At 43.3% G+C, this 23,735-nt stretch overlaps 1 protein-coding gene across 1 annotated transcript in view; it reads right to left on the reverse strand.

Moving 5' to 3' along the window:
- Positions 1 to 23,735, reverse strand: part of kalrnb (kalirin RhoGEF kinase b) — a gene marked incomplete at its 5' end in the record, with an annotated part of 412,121 nt that overhangs the window by 68,779 nt on the left and 319,607 nt on the right. Inside the window, 4 exons of the mRNA XM_056301536.1 lie at positions 6,791 to 6,869; positions 10,530 to 10,566; positions 23,123 to 23,252; positions 23,520 to 23,681. Of these exons, the coding sequence (XP_056157511.1) occupies positions 6,791 to 6,869; positions 10,530 to 10,566; positions 23,123 to 23,252; positions 23,520 to 23,681 (408 nt within the window). The remainder of the gene's footprint in view (positions 1 to 6,790; positions 6,870 to 10,529; positions 10,567 to 23,122; positions 23,253 to 23,519; positions 23,682 to 23,735) is intronic.

Here is a 23,735-nt window from a genome sequence, read left to right on the forward strand (position 1 = left end):
AGTCTGATAGCTTGGTCTATAACATTGAGACTGTCTCCCTACCCTGCTGTATTGCTCCCAAGCTCTCCTCTCCTAAATGTGTGAATCACAACAATCTAGTAATTATTCCTACCACTGGTAGCGGTGAAATGTGCGACAAAGTACCTAATAATCTACAGAACCAAACAGCTAATGTTATCAAGAATGTTACCAGATATCGTCCAAAGTGTTGGTGGCCAAAACTCTCAACAAGGTGTCTAATTCCAATTAATCTTTCACCTATTGGTAGCTCTAAAGCTCTACCTACTACTGATCACTTCCACAAGACGCTTAAATGTGGTGTCATAAATATCAGATCACTGTCTACCAAAGCCTTACTAATAAATGATCTGATTCTTGAACATAGTTTTGATATGATTAGGTTATGTGAAACATGGCTGAAACCAAATGTTTTCCTTCCCTTAAATGAAGCTTTCCCACCTGACTATACTTATGCCCATGTAGCTCGGGCAAATAAACAAAGTGGGGGTGTTGCCTTAATATATAAATCTATTTTCAATCTGACTTCCGGACTTGGATCTAAATTCTAGTCTTTTGAGTCTCATGTTCTTGGTCCATCTCCCTTAGCCATGAATAGACTTGGCTCAGTCCAAATTGTGATACTCTATTGGCCTCCGGGCTGTTACTCATTATTTCTTGAAGAACTTGGAGACTTTGTCTCAGACCTTGTTACTCACTCTGATGAGATTCTAATTCTAGGTGATTTCAATATTCATCTGAATAAGGCTGCTGATCCTTTAAGTAAAGCCTTTCTGGCACTAGTTGATACTTTTGGGTTCACTCAGTTTGTTCAAGAGTCGACTCATTGCAGTGGTAACACCCTTGATTTGGTTTTATCTAAAGGAATAGCTGTTTCTGATCTGAATGTCTTACCAACCACATCTGCTGTCAGATCATTTTCTCATCAAATTTGAAGCATTATTGGCCTGTCCAGTTAATGTCAGCACAGATGTAATTGCCACTCGCCATATCGGTCCCTCCACTGTAGCTGCATTTGGCCAGCAGCTGCCTGAAGTCTTGGCTCCTTTCACTGTGGTAACTGACTCTGTTGAAAATTTCACTAGTGACTCAAATGTGGCCCTCTCTAGTCTCCTGGATTCAGTTGCACCTCTCACTACCAGAGCCAGGTGACTAAAGTGGCCTACACCTTGGTTTAATGATGAGACACGTGCTCTTAAGCACACCTGCAGGAGACTGGAACGTAAATGGCGAAAATTAAAATGGGAAGTTTTTTACCTATCGTGGCACGAGTGTTTATTGAAATACAAGCGTGCTTTATATGCTGCAAAAACAGCGTACCTCTCTCACTTAATCACTATTAATGAACATAAACCCAGATTTATCTTTTGACACTGTATCTAAACTTACTAAAAAGCAGCCGTCTATTAGCTGCTCAGCATTCATGGCCCATGAATTTCTAGATTTTTTCTGCAATAAGGTTGATGAGATCTTAAACAGAATTAGTTCATCAACTCCAGCTACTCCTGCAGATCCTGTCTTTCCAAATTCACATCTATACAATGAGTCCCTGACAGTTCCAGTTATTACAGCTTTTAAGACTATCTCTCTTGATACTTTGACTAAGTTCGTGTCAGCTTCTAAACCAACTGCTTGCTTACTTGATCCCTTACCAGAAAAACTTTTTAAAGACCTCTGGCCTTTTCTTGGGCCTACAATGCTAGACATCGTTAATTTATCTCTTACTACTGGCATTGTTCCCAGCAGTTTTAAGACAGCTGTGGTTAAACCTCTACTTAAAAAAACGCACCTTGATCCAGGATCTCTTAATAACTATCGGCCAGTCTCTAATCTTCCATTCTTCTCTAAAGTACTAGAGAGAGTTGTGTATCAACAACTTTTGACCCATATAAAAGAAAACCATCTATATGAACCTTTTCAGTTGGCTTTCAGGCCCTGTCACTCCAATGAAACTGCTCTGACCAGAGTGGTAAATGATCTCTTACTAGCTATCGACTCTGATTCCACTTCTGTGCTTCTACTACTGGACCTCAGTGCAGCCTTTGACACCATTGATCACTGTATACTTTAGATAGATTAAATTGTAATTTTGGTGTCTCTGGCTTAGCTCTCTCTTGGCTTAAGTCCTACTTATCTGGAAAAACACATTGTGTCTGCTATAGTAATATTATATCAAAATTTTCTGACGTTAAATATGGTGTGCCTCAGGGCTCAGTACTTGCCCCTCTACTTTTCTCTCTTTACATTACACCTCTTGGCCATAGTATACACAGTTAAGGAATATATTTCCATTGCTATGCTGACGATACTCAGCTGTATGTGCCTATAAGGGCTGATGATCATACTCAAATCACTAACTTAGAGGCCTGCTTGGCTACTGTGAAAAACTGGATGTCATTTAACTTTCTGCTTTTAAATTCAGATAAAACCGAGATGCTGGTCATTGGCCCTGCTAGACACAGACACCAATTTGATCAAGTAACGATAACAATCGACAACTCTGTGGTTTCACAAAGTGTGGCAGCTAAAAATCTTGGTGTTATGTTTGATCCCAGCCTTTCCTTTGATAAGCACATTAAAGAAATCACCAAGACTGCCTTTTTTCACTTTCGTAACATGGCTAAAATTTGGTCTTTTCTCTCCATGGCTGACGCAGAGACTCTAATACATGCATTTGTTTCATCCAGACTTGATTATTGTAATGTTCTGTTCTCAGGTCTGCCACATGCTAATACTAAAAGTATTCAGATGGTTCAGAATGCTGCTGTTAGAATCCTAACTAAATCTAGGAAATTTGACCATATTACACCAACTCTTGCCTCCCTTCATTGGCTTCCTATCCATGTTAGATCAGAATACAAGGTGCCTCTGCTGACTTATACAATCCTAAATGGGCTTGCCCCATCTTACCCGGTTGATCTCCTTAAACCATACATTCCATCTTGAGCTCTTCATTCTGAAAATACAGGGCTCCTGTGTGTACCCAAAGTTAAAAAGGAGTCAGCTGGTGGCAGGGCCTTTTCCTATCGGGCTCCATTGTTGTGGAATAACCTGCCTGCTGCCATCAGACAATCAGAGTCTGTTGAGTCCTTTAAATCCAAAGTTAAAACTCGTCTTTTTGCCTTAGCTTACAATTAGTTGCCTTTAAGTTGCAAACTGTTCTCTTCTCTAACATGTCTTTTCTCTCTCTCTGAATAATGTCTTCTCCTTTCTCTTTTTCTGTGTTTGAATGGTGTCATGTGAGTCTCCCTTGTGTGCACTTGCAGTTGGTTCTCCTCCCAGATCTCTGTGGTGATGGTAGTTGCCACCTGGACGCTGCCTGCCATTCCTCTCCTCACAATTTTCTTTTTACATGATGATGCTGGTCGCGTGGCTTGGGTCCTGGACTGTTCCGATGGTGTCTGGACACTGCTTGGCATCCTGTGCATCATATTCTTCATGAATTTTACAAGTCCATTATAATTCTGTTACCCTTTCAATGTTGTATTGTGTAAATTGCGTAAACACAACATCTACTGCACGTTATCCGTCTTGGGAGAGAGATCCCTCCTCTGTTGCTCTCCCTGAGGTTTCTTATTTTTTCTCTCTGTTAAAGGTGTTTTTTTTAGGGCGTTGTTCCTTATCCGATGAGAGGGTCTAAGGACAGGATGTTGTGTTGCTGTTAAGCCCACTGACGCAAATTTGTAATTTGTGATATTGGGCTATACAAATAAAATTGATTTGATTTGATGCTCCATATCCCAGGTGAGGAAGTCCCAGAAAGACATTAAATATACTATCATCAGTACTACCACAACTAACACTGAACATCACTACTTGTCTTGATGCTCCATAACCCAGTTGAGGAAGTCCCAGAAAGACATTAAATATACCACTACCATCAGTACTACTACAACTAACACTGAATATCACTACTACTTGTCTTGATGCTCCATAACCCAGGTGAGGCAGTCCCAGAAAAACATTAAATATACTACTACCATCAGTACTACTACAACTAACACCGAACATCACTACTACTTGTCTTGATGCTCCATAACCGAGGTGAGGAAGTCCCAGAAAGACATTAAATATACTACTACCATCAGTACTACTACAACTAACACTGAACATCACTACTACTTGTCTTGATGCTTCATAACCCAGGTCAGGAAGTCCCAGAAAGACATTAAATATACTACTATCATTAGTCTGTTACAACTAATACTGAACATCACTAATAATTGTCTTGATGCTTCATAACCCAGGTGAGGAAGTCCCAGAAAGACATTAAATATACTACTACCATCAGTACTACTACAACTAACACTGAACATCACTACCACTTGTCTTGATGCTCCTTAACCCAGTTGAGGAAGTCCCAGAAAGACATTAAATATACTACCATCAGTACTACTACAACTAACCCTGAACATCACTACTACTTGTCTTGATGCTCCATAACCCAGGTGAGGAAGTCCCAGGAAGGTGAATCAGGTCATCTGGACACAATGTTTATTGGGAGAAACGTTTCATCATCGAGTGACCTCTTAAATAACCTTGCTCCACCCCCAACTATCTATGTTGACAAAACCAGACTGGAAAATGTGGACCACTTTACATACCTCGGAAGCCTCCTGTCCTCCAAAGCTAATATTGATGAGGCAATACATCACCGCTTCAGTTGTGCCAGTGGGGTTTTCTCAAGACTGAGGAAAAGAGTCTTTGAAAACCGTGACCTCCAGGCCAGGATGAAAATTCTGGTCTACAGAGTGTTAGTGTTGCCCACCCTACTGTATGGATCAGAATCCTGGACCATATACAGCAGGCACCTAAAGGCACTAGAGGCACATATTCAGAGGTGCCTTCGAAAAATCCTCAAGATCACCTGGGAAGATAGATGCACCAACACCAGCGTCCTGGAGGAGGCTAACATTCCCGCTATCACTGCCACCATTGCCCAACACCAGCTCAGATGGACTGGCCATGTCATCCGTATGCCTGACCCTCGCCTTCCAAAACAAGTCCTATACTCCCAGCTTCTCACAGGACAACGTGCCCCGGGTGGTCAAAAGAAAAGGTATAAGGATAACATCCAAACGAACATCAAAAAATGCCACATAGATCCTAAGACCTGGGAGGACACAGCAACCAACAGGGCGACCTGGAGAAAACTTGTCCGGGAAGGAGCTGCACTTTATAATAATGATCTCCGACGTGCTGCAGAAGACAAGCGCAGACGCAGAAAGGAGGGAGTTTCCACCAAAAAGGCCCAAACCAATCCCACAATTACCTCCGCCCACCCCTGCCCCAAAATATGCGGCTCCAGGATTGGCCTCTTCGCCCACCTGACGACCCACAAGGACCAAGAAGGAGGACAGTCATACTCGACCCCGAGTGACCGCCGATGATGATGACTTTACTGACAAATGCACTACTTTTATTACTTTATCTCTTCATAAGCACAATCTCGGTAATGCAGTAGCATAGAAATCCAGCTCTGAGGCGCTGAGGCTCATGGTACACAACTACATTTTCAAACACCACGGGGTGCAGCGCCAAGTTGTGTGTGATGTCATGTTATAACCATTACACACAGAAATGTGGCAGCAATGTAATTCCACTCGTTGACCAATCCGAATTAGTTCCACATGTACTCCCATGTGATTTGACAAATGTCAACTCTGAACCCAACACAGGCGCTGGGACAGGAGACCAATCCTCTACAGCCGCTCATTCATTCCTTTTTGCCACAGCAAGAAGAAACAACATTGCAATGTCAGCGGGCATGCATTTGGTGTTAATCAAAGCCACTAGTTAAATGAGCCTGTTAGCATGAAACGCTTGTTACTGAAGTAAAGTTGGCTTTAGCTACATTGCCTCTCTTGCTAACATCAGCCTGAACACACAACACACATGAATGAGTGGACAAAACTAGCTAAAAAACTTTTAAATAATCAAACTAGTATCATCTAATTACTAAACATAGTAGATTTTTTTTAATGAATGAAGTCTTGATGTCTTGATTTGAGAAACCTCTCATCATTATTTGTGTTCTGATTGGTTAATGCAGAACATAATCTGTGTTCTGGCTGGTTAATGCGGAACATGATCGGTGTTGGTTAATGCAGAACATAATATGTGTTCTGATTGGTTAATGCAGAACATGATCTGTGTTGGTTAATGCAGAACATAATATGTGTTCTGATTGGTTAATGCAGAACATAATCTGTGTTCTAATTGGTTAATGCAGAACATGATCTGTGTTCTGACTGGTTAATGCAGAACATTATCTGTGTTCTAATTGGTTAATGCAGAACATGATCTGTGTTCTGACTGGTTAATGCAGAACATGATCTGTGTTCTGATTGGTTAATGAAGAACATAATCTGTGTTCCGATTGGTTAATGCAGAACATGATCTGATTTGTGTTCTGATTGGTTAATGCAGAACATGATCTGAGTTATCCATGACCTTGATGAATGAGAACATTCACAGATATGATCTGTGTTCTGATCGGTTAATGCAGAACATTGGAGTTTTGGAAGCCGCAGGCGCTATCAGAGAAGACAGTCCAGAAGCAAGCGACATAAATTGTATTGCATAGCATGAACTTATCACAAATTAAATGATGTCATCATATAGGGTGATTTATGAAATTGATAAATACCGACAAGTTCATGAGTTCAATCAGGACAGCGGCAGAAGTTTGTTTAAGTTTTCATAATGCTTTATTTGATCAATGTTAACTTATAAACTGCTTGTTTGGAAAGAAGTAATAAGACAATGTTACCTTCAGTGTGTTTCCTGTACCAGAACCAGTTCTTTTTGGACCCGGGGAGCCCATGCTGGCCACTGAAGATGTCCCCACACTGCACACTGTAGGGGAGGTGGCACCTAGGAGCAGAAACAAAGGAAGAACTACTTTGCCATCACACTAGATCTAATTCTTATTGAAAGTGAACCCTTTCATACATCCATCCTGAAACATGCCCCAAGAAACCACACACGACTCTCATGACAGAACTCAAGTCATTTCACAAGCAACTTTTCCAAACAGCAGTCAGGTACGATACACATCATTACAAACATACACACTTACAAATGGAGGAAGCTCCTCACACATTAAATCGGTGATAATCTTTCCTCCGACTTCCAGCAACGTCTTTTCTTCTATAACTACGTTCTGCTGTGGCCACGCCCCTCTGATATCAAAGTTGTTTCCTTAAAACTCATTGGTTCATCATTTAGTTAATTGTATGTATTTGCTGTAAATCACAGTTCCAGTCAGCTTCTTTCACACAGTGAGGGTCAACACAGTAAGACAGTAGACATCTATACTTACAAGCCATTTTAATGTGGAAAAATTCTAGAATTAAAATAAAAACCGTTTAATGGAAAAATATGTGTGAAACCTCAGAAAGAACTTAAGAGGAGGAAGCCATGGTGCCAATAATGTCAATATAATACAATCTCATACAACCTGAGCCTTAAAGAACCACATAACATCCACATGAACTGTGTCTATACAGACTCAAGTCAAACAGCCACATCTCAAATAGTATTTAACCATTCTAGGACAGTATTTTATTCACAATATTGATATATTAGCAATATTTCTTAAACATCTTATCTGTGTCGCATTGGAGGATAAAGCTTTGAGTTGGGTGGGATTTCAGTCTGAGCGTGGTCTCTGACTCAGCTACTAAAATGGTCTTCATGAGGACAATATTCAACACTGAACTGTTTTCAGGATCACACTGAGCACAATTTAGTGAACTGAACCTCAAGGACTTCTGGTCTAACTGGTCCAAGTTGAAATCTGTGTCATTACAAACCTACTGACATGTAAATGTGAATTTATTTATTGAACTTCTTATGAAACAAAGACCGCCAAAAGAACATGTGATGAGATAGAAGATGGCGCCCTACTACGGTTACTCGCTACTCTCATCTCTTTGTTTTCATTTTATGTCGCTTTTGTTGCACAAAACGTGTCTTGCACAATTACCTATGATCGCCAGACTCTACTGGATGGAAGATCAGGAATCAGGGACACTTTCCCGTTTCATTTCATGTACATGCGCACATGAAATGAAACGAAATGCCGTTTCCTCCAGCCCACAGCAGTGCAACACAAAGACAAAAAAACACATCCAAAAACTACAAGAACACACATATCCAAACTAAACAAAAAAACCACTGTCCAGGGGACGAACGCTAGCCATGATGACTGTCGGAAGTGCTGGTCTGCACGGGCTAGCAGTTAGCTTAGCCTGCCCCGCTTCATTTAAGATCAGACGTTCCCAACAGCTGGAAGCCGCGGGGCTTGCCGAGAGAGATTACCTATAACAACAAGCTACCACCATGGAGTAACGGCAGCAGACAGTGCTGCCGGAGGTGGGGTAAACAAGGTGGTGCCCTGGTGAGGCTATGACAGCGTCCTACCCCCGCCCCCCGCCCCCATTCCCAGGATACTGCTGTCTAATATCTGGACGAACTTCATTGTTAAATAAGCTCTCAAAGGGACATGAAGGAGCGTTGTGTGTTCTGCTTTACAGAGACTTGGCTGGGATCTAATACACCTGACAGGGCAATACAACCGGAGGGTTTTTCTGTGTACCGCGTGGAGCGGTCCATGATGTGTACTGGCAAGGTAAAGGGAGGCGGTATAGGCATCTTTGTTAACAATTCATGGTGCACTGACGTGGAAATAGTCTTTCAGTCCTGTTCGCAAGTGTTGGAACAACTAACAATAAGGTGCAGACCATTCTCCCAAGGGAATTCCCCCGCCTGTTGTTTACTGCTATCTACATACTGCCACCAGGTACTGCCGCAGCGGCGCTGGACGAACTGTATAGAGCCATTAGCAGGCAGGACAAATTGCACCTTGAGGCCATTTCAACTGTGGCGGGGGACTTTAACCACCGCAACCTGAAATCTGTGCTACCAAAACTTAACATGTCACCTGCCCAACCAGACGCAGTGACACTCTCGACCATTGTTACTCCACGATCAAGGCAGCTTACAGGTCTATCCCACGACCTCATTTTGGGAAATCAGACCACCTGTCAGTGCTCTTGCTTCCTGCCTACAAGCAGAAAGTAAAGTGCATGCAGCCCGCTGTGAGGACAGTACAGTGCTGGACTAGAGAACACGAATCCGAACTTCAGGGATGTTTTGAACCAACAGACTGGTCAGTCTGTAAGGATCCAGCCTCCAGTTTGGCCGAGTATGCTGAATCGGTCACCGGCTATGTTGAATTCTGTGTGGATAACTGTATCCCAGTATGGACTACTCGCTCCTACCCCAACCAGAAGCCCTGGATTAACAGTGACATCTGCCTGAGGTTGAGGGAGCGTACCACTGCTTTTAAATCAGGGGACAAGGAATGCTACAAAAAAACAGAAACAAACAAACCAGATATGACTTACAGAGAGCCATCCAAGCTGCTAAAAGACAATATAGGGACAAACTGGAAAATGACTACAGTGGCTGTGACTCACAGTGCATGTGGAGGGGGCTGCAGGTGATTTTGGACAATAAATCTAAACACAGTGTGGCTATCAACACCCCTGCCTTTCTCCAGGATGAGCTTAACAACTTTTTTTTTTCTTCCCCCTTTCCCCCCCAATTGTACACAGCCAATTACCCCACTCTTCTGAGCCGTCCCAGTCGCTGTTCCACCCCCTCTGTCGATCCGGGGAGGGCTGCAGACTACCATGTCTCCTCCGATACATGTGGAGTCATCACTTTTCACCCGACAGTGAGGAGTTTCACCAGGGGGACGTAGCGCATGGGAGGATCACACTATTCCTCCCAGTTCCCCCGCTCCCCCAAACAGGCGTCCTGACCAACCAGAGGAGGCGCTAGTGCAGCGACCAGGACATATACCCACATCTGGCTTCCCACCTGCAGACACGGCCAATAGTGTCTGTAGGGATGCCCGACCAAGCCGGAGGCAACACTGGGATTCGAACCGGCGATCCCCGTGTTGGGAGGCAACGGAATAGACCGCTACACTACCCGGACGCCTCAGTTTACCAACTTTTATGCCTGCTTTGAAGCTCACAACTTGGTGACAGCAGGACAATGCCCACCCAATGAAGCTGATCAACAGGTGACAGAAGCTGATGTGATGAAAACTTTTAAAAGGGTTAAGGCTCATAAAGCTGCTGGCCCAGACGGCATCCCTTCCCGTGTCCTCAAGGCATGTTACACTCAGCTACCTCATGCTTTTACTGACATTTTTAACCTGTCCCTGTCATTATGTGTGGTTCCACTGTGTTTTAAGAGAACTACCATTGTGCCTCTGTATCTTGCCTTAATGAACTGTTGCTTTGACCTCTGTTATTATGAAGTGCCTGGAAAGACTGAATATATCATATCCAATCCAGTACACTGGGGACCATGAAACTGGAGTCAAATCACATGTATTTGAAAACTTACATGGCCAATAAACATGATTCTGATATATAAAATCTAATATTCCTGCTACCCTTGACCCATTACAGTTTGTGTACTGTTCCAACAGATCTGTAGATGACGCTATCTCACTGGCTCTGCATACTAATTTAGTACACCTTGAAAAGAAAAATACCTACACTACCATTCAAAAGTTTGGGATCACATTGAAATGTCCATATTTTTGAAGGAAAAGCACTGTACTGTTCAATGAAGATAACTTTAAACTAGTCTTAACTTTAAAGAAATACACTCTATACATTGCTAATGTGGTAAATGACTATTCTAGCTGCAAATGTCTGGTTTTTGGTGCAATATCTACATAGGTGTATAGAGGCCCATTTCAAGCAACTATCACTCCAGTGTTCTAATGGTACAATGTGTTTTCTCATTGGCTCAGAAGGCTAATTGATGATTAGAAAACCCTTGTGCAATCATGTTCACACATCTGAAAACAGTTTAGCTCGGTACAGAAGCTACAAAACTGACCTTCCTTTAAGCAGATTGAGTTTCTGGAGCATCACATTTGTGGGGTCAATTAAACGCTCAAAATGGCCAGAAAAAGAGAACTTTCATCTGAAACTCGACAGTCTATTCTTGTTCTTAGAAATGAAGGCTATTCCATGCGAGAAATTGCTAAGAAATTGAAGATTTCCTACACCGGTGTGTACTACTCCCTTCAGAGGACAGCACAAACAGGCTCTAACCAGAGTAGAAAAAGAAGTGGGAGGCCGCGTTGCACAACTGAGCAAGAAGATAAGTACATTAGAGTCTCTAGTTTGAGAAACAGACGCCTCACAGGTCCCCAACTGGCATCTTCATTAAATAGTACCCGCAAAACACCAGTGTCAACATCTACAGTGAAGAGGCGGCTGCGGGATTCTGGGCTTCAGGGCAGAGTGGCAAAGAAAAAGCCATATCTGAGACTGACCAATAAAAGAAAAAGATTAAGATGGGCAAAAGAACACAGACATTGGACAGAGGAAGACTGGAAAAAAGTGTTGTGGACGGATGAATCCAAGTTTGAGGTGTTTGGATCACAAAGAAGAACGTTTGTGAGACGCAGAACAAATGAAAAGATGCTGGAAGAATGCCTGACGCCATCTGTTAAGCATGGTGGAGGTAATGTGATGGTCTGGGGTTGCTTTGGTGCTGGTAAGGTGGGAGATTTGTACAGGGTAAAAGGGATTCTGAATAAGGAAGGCTATCACTCCATTTTGCAACGCCATGCCATACCCAGTGGACAGCGCTTGATTGGAGCCAATTTCATCCTACAACAGGACAATGACCCTAAACACACCTCCAAATTGTGCAAGAACTATTTAGAGCAGAAGCAGGCAGCTGGTATTCTATCGGTAATGGAGTGGCCAGCGCAGTCACCAGATCTGAACCCCATTGAGCTGTTGTGGGAGCAGCTTGACCGTATGGTACGCAAGAAGTGCCCATCCAACCAATCCAACTTGTGGGAGCTGCTTCTGGAAGCGTGGGGTGCAATTTCTCCAGATTACCTCAACAAATTAACAGCTAGAATGCCAAAGGTCTGCAATGCTGTAATTGCTGCAAATGGAGGATTCTTTGACGAAAGCAAAGTTTGATGTAAAAAGAATCTTATTTCAAATACAAATCATTATTTCTAACCTTGTCAATGTCTTGACTCTATTTTCTATTCATTTCACAACATATGGTGGTGAATAAGTGTGACTTTTCATGGAAAACACAAAATTGTTTGGGTGATCCCAAACTTTTGAACGGTAGTATGTCAGAATGTTGTTTATTGATTACAGCTCTACTTTTAATACAATTGGTCTGGGTAACTATCTGTAATTGGCAATTTGATTTCCTGACAGGCAGGCTCCAGACTGGTAGAATAGGTACAACATACTCATCTACATTAGTTCTTAGGACCGGTGCAGCTCAGGGCTGCTGTCTCAGTCCCCTATTGTACAGTCTGTTTACACACAACTGTGCTGCCAAATATGACAATAAAAGCATCATTAAATTCGCAGATGACACCAGTGTTTGGACTAATAAGTGACAGTGATGAGAGGGCCTTTTCAGGAGGGAAGTGGAAGATTTAATCATATGGTGCCATGATAAAAATCTCTCTCTCAATGTCAATAAGACAAAAGAAATCATTGTTGACTTTAGAAAGATCAGAGAAAATCACATTCTTATTTACATCAACTGGTCATCTTGAAATTGTGAACTGTTTCAGATTTCTTGTTTTACACATCACAGACATCCTCATATGGTCTCTCAACACCAACTGCATCCTGAAGAAGGCACAGCAGAGACAGTATTTTCTAAGGCACCTCCAAGTTTTGGTATGAGTACCAAACCTTAAGAACTTTAATCGCAGTACCACAGAGTGTGTTGGCAGACTGTATCACAGTGTGGTTTGGCAACCTGACTGCTCAGGACTGCAGACTGCTGCAAAGGACTGTAAAGACAGCAGTAGAAATCCCTGGCATGGAACTACCACAGCTTCCTAATATTTACACCACTCGCCGCAGAAGGAAAGCCCAACACATCATTAAAGACGTCAGGAAGTCTGCTCATGTTGTGTTCTCGCTCCTTCCATCTAAAAAACATTACCGGAGCATCACATCACACACCATCCGTCTCAGTGACGGTTTCTTTCAGCACACAGTCAGGTTGCTGAACAGCTGACGCACCCATATGCACCTCATGTTGTCGTGTTGTCGTGTACTTGTCTATATTGTATATAGAATGTATGAATTCATTGAGTTATGCTTTTCTTTTGGGATGGTGTGTCCTTGTGTTCCTTGTGTTAAGGCAGAGAGCCAAAGCACAAGCATTTCATTGCACTCTGAATAAAACTGACACTGGAGTCGAACTTGAACAGGAAGCTTGATGGAGTTTTGTGAGCCTGAACCAGGACTAGGACCTTTAGTTCTGGTCCAGCCCAGTTCCATCATGTTGATGTTTTCCTGTGTTGTTACCTTGACTTGTTGAGGCTCCAAGCTGAACAGACTGAGCATGAAGAACTGCCACAGGACCATCAGAACTGGAAAGAGAACTGACCTCTGAAAGACAGACACACACACAGACAGTCAGTTAAAAGGAGAAAGACATGTTTTTCATGTCTGCCTTCGTCTCAGGTCAACAGTTAACACAAGCATACAAACCGATATCCAAACAAGTAAACAAACAAACATTCAAAGAAAAACTACAAGCACAAACATAAAACATATGAACATATACAAATACATATGCAAATAAACATACAAACACAAACAAATATACAAACACACACAAAATGCTTTCCTTTGTGGATGACTGCTCCTGGATTCATTAAGTCTGTTGATTGTTCTTCTGTGTGTGTGTGTGTGTGTGTGTGTGTGTGTGTGTGTGTACTTTATGAACAAGATTAGCACATTGTGTCTCAGATGGATTCACATAGCATCACACAATACCCTACACACACACACACACACACACACACACACACACACACACACACACACACACACACACACACACACACACACACACACACACACACACACACAGGTATGCAGACACACACAGCTATATTTCAAATGCACAATTTCTCCAAGTCACTTCTCTCTCCTGACATTAATAACCCCTCTACAAATCAAATCAAATCAATTTCATTTGTATAGCCTAATATCACAAATTACAAATTTGCCTCAGTGGGCTTAACAGCAACACAACATCCTGTCCTTAGACCCCCTCGTCAGAAAAGGAAAAACTACCTAAAAAAAAAACCTTTAACAGGGAGAAAAAATACGAAGAAACCTCAGGGAGAGCAACAGAGGAAGATCTCTCTCCCAAGACGGACAGCGTGCAATGGATGTTGTGTTCACGCAATTTACATAATACAACATTGAAAGAGGATAACAGAATCATAATGGACATAAAATTTATGAAGAACATGATGCACAGGATGCCAAGCAGTGTCCATATGCCAATGGAGCAGTCCACGACCCAAGCCAAGTGACCAGCATCATCATGTAGTAAAAGAAAAACTTATGTGAGGAGTGGAAGGGCAGGCAGCATCCAAATGACGACCACCAACACCACGGAGACTTGGGAGGAGAACCGACTGCACATGCACGCAAGAGAGACTCACATGACACCATTCAAACACAGAAAAAGAGAAAGGAGAATACATCATTCAGAGAGAGAGAAAAGACATGTTAGAGAAGAGAACAGTTTGCAATAGTCATTAGCCATAATCAATTAAGTCATCAACTAGTCATAATCTATACTCTGTAATCTATACTCGATAATCTCATCGGCAGAACAGTGGTTGGTAAATTCATTGAGACAGAAAACCAACCCGCCATCCAGTACAGGTTGCGAAGCACTCAACTTAAAGGCAACTAATTGTAAGCTAAGGCAAAAAGATGAGTTTTAAGTTAAAGGACTCAACAGACTGATTGTCTGATGGCAGCAGGCAGGTTATTCCACAACAATGGAGCCCGATAGGAAAAGGCCCTGCCACCAGCTGACTCCTTTTCAACTTTGGGTACACACAGGAGCCCTGTATTTTCAGAATGAAGAGCTCGAGATGGAATGTATGATTTAAGGAGATCAGACAGGTAAGATGGGGCAAGCCCATTTAGGATTTTACAAGTCAGCAGAGGCACCTTGTATTCTGATCTAACATGGACAGCAAACCAATGAAGGGAGGCAAGAGTTGGTGTAATATGGTCAAATTTCCTAGTTGTAGTTAGGATTCTAGCAGCAGCATTCTGAACCATCTGAAGACTTTTAGTACTAGCATGTGGCAGACCTGAGAACAGAACATTACAGTAATCAAGTCTGGATGAAACAAATGCATGTATTAGAGTCTCTGCGTCAGCCATGGAGAGAAAAGACCGAATTTTAGCCATGTTACGTAAGTGAAAAAGGCAGTCTTGGTGATTTCTTTAATGTGCTTATTAAAGGAAAGGCTGGGATCAAACATAACACCAAGATTTTTAGCTGCCACACTTTGTGAAACCAGAGTTGTCGATCGTTATCGTTACTTGATCAAATTGGTGTCTGTGTCTAGCAGGGCCAATGACCAGCATCTCGGTTTTATCTGAATTTAAAAGCAGAAATTTAAGTGACATCCTTTTTTTCACAGTAGCCAAGCAGGCCTCTAAGTTAGTGATTTGAGTATGATCATCAGCCCTTATAGGCACATACAGCTGAGTATCATCAGCATAGCAATGGAAATTTATTCCATAACTGCGTATAATTTGGCCAAGAGATGTAATGTAAAGAGAGAAAAGTAGAGGGGCAAGTACTGAGCCCTGAGGCACACCATATTTAACGTCAGAAAATTTTGATATAATATTACTATAGCAGACACAATGTGTTTTTCCAGATAAGTAGGACTTAAGCCAAGAGAGAGCTAAGCCAGAGACACCAAAATTACAATTTAATCTATCTAAAGTATACAGTGATCAATGGTGTCAAAGGCTGCACTGAGGTCCAGTAGTAGAAGCACAGAAGTGGAATCAGAGTCGATAGCTAGTAAGAGATCATTTACCACTCTGGTCAGAGCAGTTTCAGTGGAGTGACAGGGCCTGAAAGCCAACTGAAAAGGTTCATATAGATGGTTTTCTTTTATATGGGTCAAAAGTTGTTGATACACAACTCTCTCTAGTACTTTAGAGAAGAATGGAAGATTAGAGACTGGCCGATAGTTATTAAGAGATCCTGGATCAAGGTGCGTTTTTTTAAGTACAGGTTTAACCACAGCTGTCTTAAAACTGCTGGGGACAATTCCAGTAGTAAGTGATAAATTAACGATATCTAGCATTGTAGGTCCAAGAAAAGGCCAGAGGTCTTTAAAAAGTTTTGCTGGTAAGGGATCAAGTAGGCAAGCAGTTGATTTAGAAGCTGACACGAACTTAGTCAAAAGTATCAAGAGAGATAGTCTCAAAAGCTGTAATAACTGGAACTGTCAGTGACTCATTGTGTAGATATGAATTTAGTATGACAGGATCTGCAGGAGTAGATGGAGTTGAAGAAATTATTTTGTTTAAGATCTCCTCAACCTTATTGCAGAAAAAATCTAGAAATTCATGGGCTGTGAATGGTGAGCAGCTAATAGACGACTGCTTTTTAGTAAGTTTAGATACAGTGTCAAAGAGAAATCTGGGGTTATGTTTATTAATATTTATTAAGTGAGAGAGGTACGATGTTTTTGCAGTAGATAAAGCACGCTTGTATTTCAATAAACACTCGTGCCACGATAGGTAAAAAACTTCCATTTTGATTTTCGCCATTCACATTCCAGTCTCCTGCTGGTCCGCTTAAGAGCACGTGTCTCATCACTAAAGCAGGGTGTAGGCCTCTTTAGTCGCCTGGCTCTGGTAGTGAGAGGTGCAACTGAATCCAGGAGACTAGAGAGGCCCACATTTAAGTCACTAGTGAAATTTTCAACAGAGTCCGTTGCCACAGTGAAAGGAGCCAAGACTTCAGGCAGCTGCTGGCCAAATGCAGCTACAGTGGAGGGACCGATATGGCGAGTGGCAATTACATCTGTGCTGACAATAACTGGACAGGCCAATAAAGCTTCAAAATTGATGAGAAAATGATCAGACACAGCAGATGTGGTTGGTAAGACATTCAGATCAGAAACAGCTATTCCTTTAGATAAAACCAAATCAAGGGTGTTACCACTGCAATGAGTCGACTCTTGAACAAACTGAGCGAACCCAAAAGTATCAACTAGTGCCAGAAAGGCTTTACTTAGAGGATCAGCAGCCTTATTCAGATGAATATTGAAATAACCCAGAATTAGAATCTCATCAGAGAGAGTAACAAGGCCTGAGACAAATTCTCCAAGTTCTTCAAGAAATAACGAGTAACAGCCAGGAGGCCGATGGAGTATCACAATTTGGACTGAGCCGAGTCTATTCATGGCTGAGGGAGATGGACCAAGAATAAGAGACTCAAAAGAATGGAATTTAGATTCAAGTCTAGAAGTCAGATTGAAAATAGATTTATATATTAACGCAACACCCCCACCTTGTTTATTTGCCATTGTATAGTCAGGTGGGGAAGCTTCATTTAAGGGAAGGAAAACATTTGGTTTCAGCCATGTTTCACATAACCTAATCATATCAAAACTATGTTCAAGAATCAGATCATTTATTAGTAAGGCTTTGGTAGACAGTGATCTGATATTTATGACACCACATTTAAGCGTCTTGTGGAAGTGATCAGTAGTAGGCAGAGCTTTAGAGCTACCAATAGGTGAAAGATTAATTGGAATTAGACACCTTGTTGAGAGTTTTGGCCACCAACGCTTTGGACGATATGTGGTCACATTCTTGATAACATTAGCTGTTTGGTTCTGTAGATTATTAGGTACTTTGTCGCACATTTCACCACTACCAGTGGTAGGAATAATTACTAGATTGTTGTGATTCACACATTTAGGAGAGGAGAGCTTGGGAGCAATACAGCAGGGCAGGGAGACAGTCTCAATGTTATAGACCAAGCTATCAGACTGATAATCTACACTATGAGAAATTCCCTGACTAACATTAATTAAACTACTTGACTCCACATCCGCACTAGATTTAAACCTAGCAGGCTCTCTAATCACCTGCAACCTGCTGAATGATAAGTCCCTAGTGTCAAACTAAATGTAGACAGCTATCTATATTGCTAGACAAAAGTGTTAATAGTACCACAGACCAACACATACACAATATTACATAACTACTATTATCTATCATATATCGCATCACAATAACTACTATTATCTATCATACGCCATGTTACAAAAACTACTATTATCTACCATACACCATGTTACATAACTACTATTATCTATCATACACCACGTTACATAACGACTATTATCTATCATACACCATGTTACATAACTATTATCTATCATACACCATGTTACATAACTACTATACACCATGTTACATAACTACTATTATCTATCACACACCACGTTACATAACTAAATACTATTATCTATCATACACCATGTTACATAACTACTATTATCTATCACACACCCTGTTACATAACTACTATTATCTATGATACACCCTGTTACATAACTACTATTATCTATCATACACCATGTTACATAACTACTATTATCTATCATACACCATGTTACATAACTGCTATTATCTATCATACACCCTGTTACATAACTACTATTATCTATCATACACCATGTTACATAACTACTATTATCTATCACACACCCTGTTACATAACTACTATTATCTATGATACACCCTGTTACATAACTACTATTATCTATGATACACCCTGTTACATAACTACTATTATCTATCATACACCCTGTTACATAACTACTATTATCTATCATACACCATGTTACATAACTAATATTATCTATCATACACCACGTTACATAACGACTATAATCTATCATACGCCATGTTACATAACTACTGTTATCTATCATACACCCTGTTACATAACTAATATCTATCATGCACCCTGTTACATAACTACTATTATCTATCATACACCATGTTACATAACTGCTATTATCTATCATACACCATGTTACATAACTACTATTATCTATCATACACCCTGTTACATAACTACTGTTATCTATCATACACCCTGTTACATAACTAATATTATCTATCATACACCCTGTTACATAACTACTATTATCTATCATACACCATGTTACATAACTAATATTATCTATCATACACCCTGTTACATAATACTATTATCTATGATACAACATGTTACATAACTACTATTATCTGTCATACACCATTTTACAAGAGAGATAGAGACAGATCGGTGAGAAAGATTCTTAAACTGGTTCATGTTATTGTGTAGATGTTACAACGGGTCATGTTATTGTGTAGATGTTACACTGGGATAAGTTATTGTGTAGATGTTACAGTGGGTCATGTTATTGTGTAGATGTTACAGTGGGCCATGTTAATGTGTACATGTTACAGTGGGCCATGTTATTGTGTAGATGTTACAGTGGGCCATGTTATTGTGTAGATGTTACAGTGGGCCATTTATTGTGTAGATGTTACAGTGGGCCATGTTATGGTGTACATGTTACAGTGGGCCATGTTATTGTGTAGATGTTACAGTGGGCCATGTTATTGTGTAGATGTTACAGTGGGTCATGTTATTGTGTAGATGTTACACTGGGTCATGTTATTGTGTAGATGTTACAGTGGGTAAGGTTAATGTGTAGATGTTACACTGGGTCATGTTATTGTGTAGATGTTACAGTGGGTCATGTTATTGTGTAGATGTTACACTGGGTAATGTTATTGTGCAGATGTTACACTGGGTAATGTTATTGTGCAGATGTTACAAGGGATCATATTATTGTGTAGATGTTACAGTGGGTCATGTTATTGTGTAGATGTTACAGTAGGCCATGTTGTGTAGATGTTACAGTGGGTCACGTTATTGTGTAGATGTTACAGTGGGCTATGTTATTGTGTAGATGTTACAGTGGGTCATGTTATTGTGTAGACGTTACAGTGGATCATATTATTGTGTAGATGTTACAGTGGGTCATATTATTGTGTAGATGTTACAGTGGATCATATTATTGTGTAGATGTTACACTGGGTCAGGCTATTGTGTAGATGTTACACTGGGTCATGTTATTGTGTAGATGTTACAGTGGGTCAGGTTATTGTGTAGATGTTACAGTGGGTCAGGTTATTGTGTAGATGTTACACTGGGTCATGTTATTGTGTAGATGTTATAGTGGGTCAGGTTATTGTGTAGATGTTACACTGGGTCAGGCTATTGTGTAGATGTTACACTGGATCAGGTTATTGTGTAGATGTTACAGTGGGTCAGGTTATTGTGTAGATGTTACACTGGGTCAGGTTATTGTGTAGAGATTGACTGTGGAGACAGATTGATTCAAGCTCAATCAAACCGCTTATAACAGGTCAGCTGACATGCTAATTAACTACATTCATAGATGACTTTTATATCACCTTCCTAGTCTACCACCCACTCAGTGCTGTACAGTGTATCTCTCTCTCTCTCTCTCTCTCTCTCTCTCTCTCTCTCTCTCTCTCTCTCTCTCTCTCTCACACACACACACACACACACACACACACACACATTCATGTATCACTTTTCTAGTCTAATAATAATAATAATAAATCAATCTTATATAGTGTTTTTCTAACACTGAAAGTGGCTTTACAATAAACGGGGTGAAACGACGACAGATAAACACAACACAGACGTACAGGGGTGGAGGGGAAGGGGGCTGCGAGAGGGAGAAGACATACAGGGGTGGAGGGGAAGGGGGCTGCGAGAGGGAGAAGACATACAGGGGTGGATGGGAAGGGGGCTACGAGAGGGAGAAGACATACAGGGGTGGAGGGGAAGGGGGCTACGAGAGGGAGAAGACATACAGGGGTGGATGGGAAGGGGGCTACGAGAGGGAGAAGACATACAGGGGTGGAGGGGAAGGGGGCTACGAGAGGGAGAAGACATACAGGGGTGGAGGGGAAGGGGGCTACGAGAGGGAGAAGACATACAGGGGTGGATGGGAAGGGGGCTACGAGAGGGAGAAGACATACAGGGGTGGATGGGAAGGGGGCTACGAGAGGGAGAAGACATACAGGGGTGGAGGGGAAGGGAGCTACGAGAGGGAGAAGACATACAGGGGTGGAGGGGAAGGGGGCTACCAGAGGGAGAAGACATACAGGGGTGGAGGGGAAGGGGGCTACGAGAGGGAGAAGACATACAGGGGTGGATGGGAAGGGGGCTACGAGAGGGAGAAGACATACAGGGGTGGATGGGAAGGGGGGAGAGGGAGAAGACATACAGGGGTGGAGGGGAAGGGAGCTACGAGAGGGAGAAGACATACAGGGGTGGAGGGGAAGGGGGGAGAGGGAGAAGACATACAGGGGTGGATGGGAAGGGGGCTACGAGAGGGAGAAGACATACAGGGGTGGAGGGGAAGGGGGCTACGAGAGGGAGAAGACATACAGGGGTGGATGGGAAGGGGGCTACGAGAGGGAGAAGACATACAGGGGTGGAGGGGAAGGGGGCTACGAGAGGGAGAAGACATACAGGGGTGGAGGGGAAGGGGGCTACGAGAGGGAGAAGACATACAGGGGTGGATGGGAAGGGGGCTACGAGAGGGAGAAGACATACAGGGGTGGATGGGAAGGGAGCTACGAGAGGGAGAAGACATACAGGGGTGGAGGGGAAGGGGGCTACCAGAGGGAGAAGACATACAGGGGTGGAGGGGAAGGGGGCTACGAGAGGGAGAAGACATACAGGGGTGGATGGGAAGGGGGCTACGAGAGGGAGAAGACATACAGGGGTGGATGGGAAGGGGGGAGAGGGAGAAGACATACAGGGGTGGAGGGGAAGGGGGCTACGAGAGGGAGAAGACATACAGGGGTGGAGGGGAAGGGAGCTACGAGAGGGAGAAGACATACAGGGGTGGATGGGAAGGGAGCTACGAGAGGGAGAAGACATACAGGGGTGGATGGGAAGGGGGCTACGAGAGGGAGAAGACATACAGGGGTGGAGGGGAAGGGAGCTACGAGAGGGAGAAGACATACAGGGGTGGATGGGAAGGGAGCTACGAGAGGGAGAAGACATACAGGGGTGGATGGGAAGGGGGGAGAGGGAGAAGACATACAGGGGTGGATGGGAAGGGAGCTACGAGAGGGAGAAGACATACAGGGGTGGATGGGAAGGGGGGAGAGGGAGAAGACATACAGGGGTGGATGGGAAGGGAGCTACGAGAGGGAGAAGACATACAGGGGTGGAGGGGAAGGGGGCTACGAGAGGGAGAAGACATACAGGGGTGGATGGGAAGGGAGCTACGAGAGGGAGAAGACATACAGGGGTGGATGGGAAGGGGGGAGAGGGAGAAGACATACAGGGGTGGAGGGGAAGGGAGCTACGAGAGGGAGAAGACATACAGGGGTGGAGGGGAAGGGAGCTACGAGAGGGAGAAGACATACAGGGGTGGATGGGAAGGGGGCTACGAGAGGGAGAAGACATACAGGGGTGGATGGGAAGGGAGCTACGAGAGGGAGAAGACATACAGGGGTGGAGGGGAAGGGGGCTACGAGAGGGAGAAGACATACAGGGGTGGAGGGGAAGGGAGCTACGAGAGGGAGAAGTTGCAGCCACACACGACGCCAGAAGACCCACTCAGGGCTGTACAGTGTATACCTCTCTCTCTCGCTCTCTCTCTCTCTTACACACACACACACACACACACACACACACACACACACACACACACACACACACACACACACACACTCGTTTGCTGAACACTGCAGCCAGTCAGAGCAGCATGACAACCGCTCACCTGGATACTAGTTTTAAAGCAGATCCACCCAGAATGAATAGTGGCCTTACTGCACACTGTCTCTCTATACTGTTAGCACACGCTAGCATGTTAGCAAACGTTACCATGGCAACATCCAACCCAGACAGATAGAAAAATAAACAATGAGACACATGGACAGACATTCAGATAGGAAGACAGACAGACAGACAGGCAGGCAGACCGATAGGAAGACAAGAGGCAGACAGACAAGAGACAGACAGGTGGACAGCTGGACAGATAGACAGACAGACAGACAGATAGGAAGACAGATGGACAACTTGCCTGACTTCCCACCAGTACCAGTAGTGGTAGTGGTGGAGGAACAGATGGTTGTATTACAGCTGGAAGGAGGAATAACTCCGTCCATGTCTGCTGCACTGTGAGAGTGAGACAGGCAGAGGGCAGTCATGGGCAGGAGGCCCTCCTGTAGGAAAAACAAATGGTTGCTGCAGACAGACTGACTTAATACGAGCAAATCAACTGCACAGTGCTGAAGCTAACACAAGTTACAGCATGCTGACACACATGGACCGAGGGAGCACGGACGGAGGGAGCACGGACGGAGGGAGCACGGACGGAGGGAGCACGGACGGAGGGAGCACGGACGGAGGGAGCACGGACGGGCTCCGCCTCCGGTCCCCCCAGCTCCGGGTCACATGAACCACACGTCTTCAGCAAGGTCTCCACGTACCTGTGTGGGCGTCTGGTCGGCTGTTCTGACCACACACCAGCCGGGTCGATCCACCGAGCGCTCCACCACCTCCACCGTCTGACCACAGCGGACCGCCAGCTCCCCTGGACCACCTCCAGAGAAGTCCACCAACACCACCACCAACTCACAGCCACCGGACAGCTAGGGGGCAGCAGGGAAACGAGAACAAAGATCGAAGAGGGAACAGAAATGAAG

The sequence above is a fragment of the Lampris incognitus genome, chromosome 21 (genome assembly GCF_029633865.1).
Source record: "Lampris incognitus isolate fLamInc1 chromosome 21, fLamInc1.hap2, whole genome shotgun sequence".
NCBI lineage: Eukaryota > Metazoa > Chordata > Actinopteri > Lampriformes > Lampridae > Lampris > Lampris incognitus.